We start from the raw sequence: 11,041 nt of genomic DNA, 5'->3' as shown, positions 1-11,041 counted from the left end.
ATAGGCTAACTCTTGCCTAGTTAAATATTCATTTCTATCTTCTATAAATAAAAGAATCTCAATATATCTTAAAACATAAAATGCTTTCTATATATACTAAGATAGTCATTGTACTCCATTAAGAATATGTTAATACTTAAGATAAATTTATACCTTGAATGAAGTATGATGTTCTGTTTTCAGTTCTGTTCGAATCTGGGATTATACTCAAGATGCTTGCATAAATATTCTTAGTGGACACACCGCACCCGTAAGGGGATTAATGTGGAATACTGAAATTCCTTATCTACTAATATCTGGTAGCTGGGACTACACTATAAAAGTATGGGACATTCGAGAAGGAACTTGCTTGGATACTGTGTATGATCATGGTGCAGATGTATATGGTAAAGTTTTTCATTTATTTGTCATTTTGATATATTATAATTTCTGAGCAACAGGTATTTTGAATATCTTGCAGTGTTCCATTTTAAAAATAATATTTTTATTAGAAAATTGCATGTTTATTATTGAAATATCAGAATATGTAGAAAATAGTAGAAAGAGTCATCGGAAATTATCAGAAGATAACAATTGTCAGCACTGTGGTGCGGGGTATGGGAAGTCAGATTATCTTTTGCACATCACTTGACCCTCATTTGTAACCCTAATCCAGCCATTCCCACCCATTTGCTTTACTCCAGTGGCTTTTTAGCTGAGGCAGTGTGGGATTGACTATGAGAGAGAATCTCATTTCTTGATATTCTAAATTTATAAGTCTCAGTTCTTCCTTCATCTTCTAACTGTAACTTCCATCCATCCATCGATTAATTCACAGATTACTGGGCACCCTACTGGTATTACAGTAAATCTGCTGCTTAACTGACTGAAATATATTTTCAACATTTTCATCAAGGACCATTTGCTTTCTAATAATTATTCAATGTTATGTTCATATTTATACAGTATGCCAAATGATTCATTACATTCTTGTATTATTTTTTTGGCCAATATTTTAATTAAATGCATTTATAATGTACTTGGGCTCCGAGACCCTTGAGGTTATTCACAACGGTTCTTCACAACTTGAGTTCTGTGGGAGTTTTATGAGGTGCATATAAAATAGAAGTATTTTTTCAGTGTCAACTTTAGTTAATGTGGGTTTGTCTTTTCTGTCAGGTTTGACATGCCATCCGAGTCGTCCTTTCACTATGGCCTCCTGCTCCCGTGATTCTACTGTGAGACTCTGGTCCTTGGCACCTCTGATCACTCCTTTACAGATAAATATTCTGGCAGACAGGTCCTGGGAAGAAATTATCGGGAACACTGGTATTGACCAGATGCGTGTATTAGATTTTATTTTTAAACAATATTTTATAAGCAGTTTTTCTCACTGAACGTTGTCTGTCTTCAGATAATGCCATTGAACAGGGCACTCCTCCTCTATTGTGTGGTAAAGTGTCGAGAGATATTAAACAAGAAATAGAGAAAGTAACTGGGAACCCTCGAGGGAAAAAACTAAGGTGGTTTTCAGAATGTTTATCAGTAAGTATAACAGAAATTAAATGTCAGCTTTGTCTCCTTAGCCAAAATGAATCATTTCAACTGTAGTCATTAAGTGGCCATGTATTTTACATGTGCCATTCCAATTCAGCGGGTCCCTCTTAGCGTAACTGATAAAGTGTAAGAAAGCAAATGCAAAACCAAAAACAATAAATGAGATAAAGCATAGTTCTTTTAGTACTTTTCCAATTTAAATATACCTGCATTATAATATTTGTGAAATTGCAAAATGCTGTGGGTTTTTGTTCACTTTTATATCTTTGGTTATTCAATGTCAACTTTTTAGCCTCCAGGTGGCAGTAACAATTTATGGAACTTGGTTGCTGTGTTAAAAGGGCAAGATGATAGCTTGCTTCCTCAGAATTACTCTAAAGGAATAATGCATTTGAAACACCTGATTAAATTTAGAACAGTAAGTAAAGTATGCACATATGATGTGCTCAAGCAAACATTTTCTTTTGCTTTTTCACTATCAAGATAAATAAATGATAAAAGCTAAAAATCTATGTGATTACAATGGGCAGACTGAAATAAGTCAACATCGAGGAGAAGGTCTTTGGACAAACCAATTATGAGAGTATGAAGTATTTACAAACAAATTATGGTAGCCATAGTTTTGAATAGGTTCGAATCTCATGAAATTCTTCAAAGGTCACTTGGAACTCCTTGAAATTTTTTATCTTCACCCTGTTACCAGATGATTGTGACATGTGGACTATCCTGATTTTACTCTCAGAGAGCCTACTAGGCTGTATTCTGAGATTTTTGTATTAAAATTGGTCAGATTATAGCTGTTAATGAAGCTCAATACAAAACTAGTAGTTACCTTATACCTAGCGCAATACCCTGTGATGGAAACAAAACTAATCCTGGAACCAGAAAGAAGAATCACTTATGCATTTGCAATGAAATATCAATGGTTAACTTAACTGTTAAAGAATTGTGCTGGGGATGTGGATCTGATGGTCGTAAGGGAAGTTATTTTCATAAAGAAGTACTTTTTTTTTTTTGACCGCTTGTATACTGCAGTTCTTTATCACTACCGTTTGGTCCCTGGACTTCTGTATAACCACAACACCTGGAAAGTTTTGACAACAATGGGATTCAGCTTCTCCTCTTGAGTCTCCACCCCATCACCCACACCAAAATATTATGTTTAAATAGGTTTCATATTTTATAGCAAGAAAGCGTTATATTTTAAAATGGACTTATTTTTTAGAGAAGTTTTAGATTTACAGAAAAATTGCACAGAACGTACAGAGAGTTCCCACATACTTCTTTTCCTCCCTGCGCACTGTTTCTACCATATTAACATCTTGCGTTCCTGTGGAACATTTGTTACGATTGATAAACCCGTATGGGTATCATGTTACTAACTAAAGTTTGTAAGTTTACATTAGGGTTTACTCTTTGAGTATTGATTCTTAACATTTAATTTTCAGTGCTGTACTTCTAAAACGTGTTTATTTATGTAATGCTTTTATGATCATCTGTTATTGCTAGAACTTTAGAACATTTTGTATTCTTTTTAACCAGTCTGAAGCCCAAGAACTAACAACAGTCAAGATGTCCAAATTTGGTGGTGGCATTGGTGTACCTACTAAAGAAGAAAGACTGAAGGAAGCTGCTGAGATACACTTGCGATTAGGACACATTCAGAGATATTGTGAACTTCTGGTTGAACTTGGAGAGGTAATATGCTATTAAAGTAAAATCAATGAGTCTATCAAAGTATTCTAAGTAGTAATTAAATACTAAGTATTAAGCTTATTTTTTCCCAAATCTAATTAGTTCTATGCCAATCTGATACCAGGTGTATACCCTAGGACAGTGGTTCTCAAAGAAGAACCCCCAGGCCGGCAGCATCAGCACCACCTGGGAACTTATTAGACATGCAAATTTTCCAGCCCCATCCCAGACCTATAGAATCAGAAGCTCTGGGGATGGAGGCCAATAATCTCTATCTTAATAAACCCTCCAGGTGGTTCCTATGCATGCTAAAGTTTGAGAACCACTTCCCTAGAATAGAATCCACATTTCTTGAAAAAAGAAAATGTATGTATTGACTGATTTGCTCACAGTGGGATCCTCTCGCTAACGCTGTTTGCCGTAACTCAGTCCCACATTTGCCAGAAGAGGAGTTTCCACTGTGGAACACCTGGTGAAGGATGCTCCTAAAGCATGTCCTGATTTTTTATAGAGGACTAAATCAACAAACCAGATTTTTCAGAAGAGGTCGGGAGGAGTGTCTGCTGTAGTCGTTCAGGATGGTAGTTACCTTTAAGAAATGGATAGTGACTAGAACGAAGCGGAAGGAAGAGGCGCCGCTGGTTATATTACGTTTCTTTATCTGGGTACTGGTCACGGGAGTAGATTTAGTTTGTGAAAATTCTTTGAGCTTTTCACTTTTCCGTATGTATATTTTAATTCAATAGCTTGTCCCTCCCCCAATAAAAAAAGGTTAGGATGTCATGAGCTCATTTCACAGTTTATCATTTTTGAAAAAAAAAAAGTTGCCATTGAGTCGATTCTGACTGCTAGCAACCCTATAGGACAGAGTAGAACAGCCCCATAGGGTTTCCAAGGCTGTAAATCTTTGGGGAAGCAGACTGCCACATCTTTTTCCTGCAGAGCAGCTGCTGGATTTGAACAGCCCACCTTTTGGTTAGCAGCCAAATGCTTAACCACTGTGCCACCAGGGCTCCTTTGAAAAGTTGTAGGTTAGTTAATTGTATAATTATAAAACATAATATTAAGAATACTTATAAATAAAATAAAACTAAGCAATACAGTTTCATTATAATATGTCAAATTAAAGTCACCTTTTAACTTACCCGTACACTCAGAGGCAAACAATAAGTTATTGCTTGACCTAAACTAACATGTACCGTTTATAAATGTCATTGAAAAGGCATCGCAAACTTGAAAGTATTTAATTTGGGAGCAAGGGCCCTGGTGGTTTAGTGGTAGAATTCTTGCCTTCCAGGCAGGAGACCCAGCCAGTGCACCTCAAGCCCTGCCACCACTCAGCCGATGAACACCCTATGGATCACAACTAAGGGTTGGATCCCATTTTGTGCGGAGTAAGGGACGGATTCCATGGCAGCTGACAACAGCAATTTAAGAGCAATGTAAAAATTTTACTCTTGAACAAGTAAAGATTTGACATATAAGTTACTTTTAACAGCACTGCTAGAAAGAATTTTTCAAAAATCAAGGTGACAGGGCCACGATAGATGGACCCTGATAAACCAAACCAAACCCATTGCCGTTGAGTCGATTCTGACTCGTAGTGACCCTGTTCAATGGGAGAAAAATACAGAACAGAACTTAGATTCTTAAAAAGCCCAGACTTACTGGACCAGCTGAGATGAGAGGACTCTCTAGACTATTGCTCTGAGATGCTCTTTAAATCTTGAACTGAAACTATTCCGAGGTCACCTTTTAGTGAAATAACAGACTGGCACCCAAAATAAAGGTTATTATCCATAAGTACAGCGCCCCATTGAAAAACCATCTTTATGAGACCGAAAGGTCAACAATTACTCTAAAGCAAAGATGAGAAGTTAAGGGGACAGGGAAACTTGACTACTGGAAATGGAATAACCAGAATGTAACATGTCACTGAACAATTTGTGTAGAAATTGTCAAATGGGAACCTAATTTGCTCTGTAAACTTTCACTGAAAATACAATAAAATGCTATTTTAAAAAATCAAGGAGAAAGGAATAAATTTTGGTAGAACACTGCAATTTATCTGCCTGAGTTGTACATTTGGATGTATGTAATTTTAAACTATCTTTAAAGCCTCTCTCAATCAGATATCTACTTGTACAGTGTACTGATTTTGTTGGTGAGTAGTTTCATCCATGGACTTAATGCTCTAAAAACTGTGCCTGCAGTCCTTTATAATTATGGGTGTCTTTGTCTGTGTTCACTGTCAACCTCCTTACGAATAGTTTCTGTTTCTGCAAGCTTCGTGCTATGGGGTGGTTGTTGTTGGAGGTGGGAAAACATTTCATCTTTTTTCACTTACCAAATATGTTTTCATTGACAGAGCTCAATGAATTCAAAATTAATTTAGTCTACATTTCAACTTCTTTCCTCCATTTGCCCCCACCTCGTAAAGACAAATTTCCACTAAAAACATATTTGTAAGAGTTACTTTAAAAAAAGGAAGGTAACGTGATTCAAATATGTAATATTAAAAATACCTATTTAAAATTTAACCTGTTATTTTCAAGTTAATTGCCAGTTTGCTAGCCTTCATTATAGTAGAACCCTAGTGTTTGGGGGTTCATTAATTAAAATGAAGATTTGATTAATGTGGTAGTATTTCAGAATATTTTCTCTTCAGTTCCCTTCCGGACTTGAAATCCATATTATCAAACAGCACATCAGACTTGGCTGAACAATGAGCGTCTTCAATAGCTGTCTAATTTTTTAAAATATGGAGACAAGTATTGTAAAGGAGGAAATGACAAAATTTATAAAAATGAGTAGGGGAGAATAAAAAGCTTATTTGTTAAGTATAAGTAATGGTGAAATAAAAACTGCAGTATACATTATTGTAGATCATAGAACAGATGACTCTGGTGTTGTTCTATGAGTTAATGTATTTTTTAAACTACATACTTCAGTTGCTGTCAGTCTTCTGTCTTTCTCGCTCTCTGTCTCTCTCCCTTTCTTCTCTCCTCCTCTTTCTTTCTTTCTTACTCTCTTTAGGTTTGAGATTTTTTCCTGCTAAATAATATAATTTTACTTATCTTACCATTTTATTTTAAAATCTGATCATACTTATATTCTGTGGAATACACAAGATAGAATATAAAAATATTCCTGTAAATCTAAGCACTCAAAAAATTCCATGTTATAAATATGAGTTCATTAAAAAACAGAGTCTGTTAAGGGTTAGACAATGCAGTCAAAGTAGATACGCTTATGCTCTTCTTCTCTTCTTACCTAGTGGGACAAAGCTCTGTCAGTTGCACCAGGGGTATCTGTGAAATACTGGAAGAAGTTAATGCAGAGGTAAGGCAGAGAGTCTGTGTCCAAATATATGCTTTCAAGTCATATGTTAAAAGGAAGCAATATATAAATATGGTAGTAGCTTTTAAGATTTCTTGTTCTTATGTCACTTCAAATAATGACAGAATTTTCTATCTACTGATACAATATTAAATAAATTGGTTACAAGCCATTTTGGTGTTCTTGCATTTGACCTCTGATGAACGCTAAAAACCAAAAAAACAAACCCATTTCTGTTGGGCTGATTCTGACTCATAGCGACCCTATAGGACAGAGTAGAACTGCCTCAGAGGGTTTTCAAGAAGCAACTGGTGGATTTGAACTGCTGACCTTTTGGTTAGCAGCCAAACTCTTAAACCACTTCTTCACCAGGGCTCCCTGACAAAGGCAATGAAAGGAAAATTTACCCACATCAGTGGAGAAATGAGAGATCAGCAAATGTACTCACTGGCTAGTATATTGCTATTGAAATATAAGTGGTAAGGTTCTCTGAAGGTTAAAAAAAGTTAGAGGAATACTTATTCTATAAAAATCTCAAAACTCTTTCTGTAGACACCACCTCCTGCTGTTTCCTGTCTGTGGATGTAAGGGATGTACTGATGATAAAGAACAGTTTAACTACTGAGCAGACTTCAGTAAATGTCCTTGTTCTAGAATGCAGTGAACTAAGAAGATTGGTTCTAAGAGGTTTTCTAGGGCTGCTGTCACAAAGTACCACAAACTGGGTAGCTTAAAACAACAGAAATTATTCTCTCACAGTTCTGTAGGCTAGAAGTCTAATACCAAGATATTGGCAGATTGGTTCTGAGAAAGAATCTATTCCATGCCTCTCTTGTAGCTCCTGGTGGTTGCCAGCAGTGCTTGGCAGTCCTTGGCTTATAGACGCGTCGCTCCAGACTCTGTCTCCGTCTTCACATGATGTTCACCTCGATGTGTCTCTGGGTCCAGACTTTCTTCTCTTATAAATACATCCATTATTTTGGTCTTAGGGTCCACAGTAATCCACCATGACCTTACTTTGCGTCTGTCAAGACTCTCTTTTCCGTAAGGTCACATTCCCAAGTACTGGGGGTTAGGACTTCACCATATCTTTTTGGGGTACACAATTCACTCACAACCTAAGACTATTATGTTCTGTTCATTCATTCAACAAATATTTATTTAGTGCCCACTGTGTGCCAGTTGGAGCCCTGGTGGCGCAGTGGTTAAGAGCTCAGCTGCCAACCAAAAGGTCAGCAGTTCAAATCCACCAGCCGCTCCTTGGAAACCCTATGGGGCAGTTCTGTTCTGTCACATAGGGTCAGTATGAGTCAGAATCCACTTGACGGCAACAAGTTTGGGTTTTGGGTTTTTGTGTGCCAATCAGGAGGCCCTGGGTGGTGCGAATGGTTAAGCGCTCAGCTACTAACCGACAGGTTAGTGGCTTAAATCTACCCAAAGGCACCTCAGAAGAAAGAGCTGGAAATCTGCTTCTGAAAGATCACAGCCATTGAAAACTCCGTGGAACACAGTTTTCCTCTGACACACAGGGGTTGCAGTGAGTTGGAATTGACTAGACAACAACTAGCTCTGGTTTATTTGCCAGTTACTGTGCTAGGTCTATGGATTATTATTGTATGAGTAATTCCCTTGCTTATGGCATAAAAATTAGAAACTTTTACTTTTCTTTTATGGGACATGGTTTGGGAAAAAATTCACTGCAGCTCACACACACAAATAAAAATCAACCAAAGGCTAAGCATGAAATCCAGAAGGATTAGCACATCTGCCATGGGAAAGTAGACTGCTCCCCGCACCTCCTCTCCCAGCAGTAAGTTAAGCAACAGGCTGCTGCAGCCCTCAGACTGTAGGCTCCCTCCCCTAAGCTCTGACTACCCCAAAGACTTCTAAGTCCCTGTAGCCTCATTGCACAATTGTGATAGTTATTGCTTCCACTGAATCCTGAATAAAGTCAGGTTAGCGAGGACATTTATTTCATTGAACGTTTTTGTTTTTATCTCAGCAAAAAAATCAGTTGAATGCCGTTTGGGTTCAAGGTATGGTCAGTGAATGTTAAACATTTGCAAAGTGAAAATAAAAATAATTTTTATTGTATATGAATATTGACATAATTGTCTAACATCCAGTCATATTAATATGCTACAGCGACATAGTAGTTAAGAGCTTGGCTGCTAACCAGAAGGTTGGCATTTTGAATCTATCAGTTGCTCCTTGGAAACCCTATGGGGCAGTTCTACTCTGTCCTGTAGGGTCGCTATGAGTCAAAATCGACTCAACGGCAATGGGTTTGGGTTTTTTCTTTCTTTTTTTGGTTGCTCATTTTCACTAGGTACCCACAGGTTTAAACTGCAGCGTATCCTAAAGTGTATTGGAGCAGAGGGAACCTGACCTAGACCAGTGCATGCGGACTGAGCTATAAAGAATGAAGTATGGGGTAACCAAGTGAAGAGACTAGAGAAAGCCTGTCTACAGGCTGAGAGAGCAGCATAAAGGACTTAAAAGGAGGCTGCTGTGTCTGGGGGTCCCTGGTGGCACAAATAGTTAAGCACTTGGCTACTAACCAAGTGGTTGGTGGTTTTGAGTTCACCCAGAGGCACCTGGGAAGAAAGGCCTGGCTATCTGCTTTTGAAAGATCACAGCCATTGAGCATAGTTCTCCTCTGACACACGTGGGGTCGCCATGCGTCACAGTCAACTTGATGGCAGCTGTTTTTGTGTTAACTGTGTCTGGAGTGCAGAAAACGGGGAAGTGGTGCCAAGCGGGAGTAGAAAAGTAGACATGGGCTAGACTTTTTAGGGCTTTATAAACATAGTAAGGTTTTTTTCTCCTCTGCTCTAAGAGCAAAGGAAAACATAAAAGGATTTTAAATAAGGTAGAAAGTAACCTTTTCGGATTTGCATGTTGAAAGATCACACTAGCTGGAATATGGAGGGTAGATTGGAAAGGGTCAGTAACACATATAGGGAGAGCAGGTAGAAGGGAATTAGAATAGTCGAGTCAGTAGACAACAGTAGAATGGAGGCCTTGAGTGGGTGGGGGAGATGGAGACAAGTAGATAAGATAAATCTGATATATATTTAGGAGTTACAATCGACTGGACTTCGTAATAGATGGCAGCAAGGACAATGGAGGTGTCAAAAATATTTCCTAGAGTTTTTGGTTTGCAAAACTGGAGAGAAGCTGTTGGTAGTCACTGGGATTAAAAAAAAAAATCTTAGTAGAGGATTTGAATCTAATGGGACATAAGATCATTAGTTCTCTTTAGATGTGATGAGTTTGACATTCCTTTGTGATTTTTTTAGTGGCAGCATCAAGTAGGCAATCGAGTCTATAGCCAAAGAAGAAATCTGGACAACGTGGAGGGTATTGGTCTCCTCAGTAAGAGTTGTTTTGGCAGAAAGAGGACTAAAGCGAGATTGAAATTGGTCATGTGAAGTGAGGGGAAGAGGATGCAGATGGAATTATAGACAACTCTTCCAGCTCTGTTTTATTTATCTTTGAAAACCAGTGGCTGGTTTTATCTGCTCCTTAGTCCCCATGTTGTTCTTGTTGTTGTGTGCCATGGAGTCAATTCCAACTTACAGTGACACTATATGACAGGGCAGAACTGCCCCATAAGGTTTCCCAGGCAGGTCACCAGGTCTTTTCTACCGCAGAGCCACTGACCTTTTGGTTCGAAGCTCTGACTGTTTGGTTGGCAGCTGGGCACTTAACCATTTCGCCACCAGGGCTCCTTTAGTCCACACAGTGGCCAGAAAATGGTCTCCCTACAATGCCAGAGTTTATGTGTTGAAGAATCAGCCTTTCAAAGGGATTGATTTGCAGTCTCTCAGTCCTACTTCCAAATCCCCAGGAAGAAAATATTGTGTCTAAGCAGCTATAACAGGGAAATCAGGGTCACATAGTAAAGACATAGCTGTTCTAAGTGAACCCCCGAAACTATTGCCCTGAGATAATCTTTAAACCATAAACCAAAAATATCCCCTGAAGTCTTCTTTAAGCCAACGAATAGTTTAGCTTAATTAGTAAAAACTGTCTGCCTTGAGCATTGTGCTGTTTTAAAGCCCTGTCTATATGGGAGCAAATTGACAACAGCAACTGGAAAGGTTAGGTAGGAAGCTTGGGGGACAGTGAGTTTATGTTAAAGGGGAAGGAACAATTCGGAAAAGGAGAGTGAGAATGGTAGCACAACTTGAAGAATGTAATCAGTGTCACTGAATTATACATGTAGAAATTGTTGAATTGGTGTATGCTTTACTGTGTGTATATTTTCAACAACAACAAGAAAGAAGAAAATGATATAATTGAATTAACCTTGAAGAAAAACATAGCTGTTGGGAGTACCTCACAACTACATGAATCGAAGACTATTTACAGTAAACTGGGAAAACAGCATAAAAAGTTTGTACTACACTTACCTAAAGATTGGAAATTGAACTCTAGTTTGATGCAAATACCATCATAAATATAC

General features: G+C 38.0%; 1 protein-coding gene across 1 annotated transcript in view; it reads left to right on the top strand.

The window, feature by feature from the left end:
* WDR17 (WD repeat domain 17) overlaps positions 1-11,041 on the top strand; it is an 86,002-nt gene that overhangs the window by 53,246 nt on the left and 21,715 nt on the right. The window contains 6 exon segments of the mRNA XM_023724885.1: positions 184-386; positions 1,159-1,308; positions 1,394-1,524; positions 1,829-1,954; positions 3,079-3,234; positions 6,509-6,598. Of these exon segments, the coding sequence (XP_023580653.1) occupies positions 184-386; positions 1,159-1,308; positions 1,394-1,524; positions 1,829-1,954; positions 3,079-3,234; positions 6,509-6,598 (856 nt within the window).

The sequence above is a fragment of the Trichechus manatus genome, unplaced genomic scaffold (assembly GCF_000243295.1).
Source record: "Trichechus manatus latirostris isolate Lorelei unplaced genomic scaffold, TriManLat1.0 scaffold00267, whole genome shotgun sequence".
Lineage (NCBI taxonomy): Eukaryota > Metazoa > Chordata > Mammalia > Sirenia > Trichechidae > Trichechus > Trichechus manatus.
The sequence above is the reverse complement of the archived record's forward strand: the minus strand, read 5'-3'. Positions and strand labels throughout refer to the sequence as shown.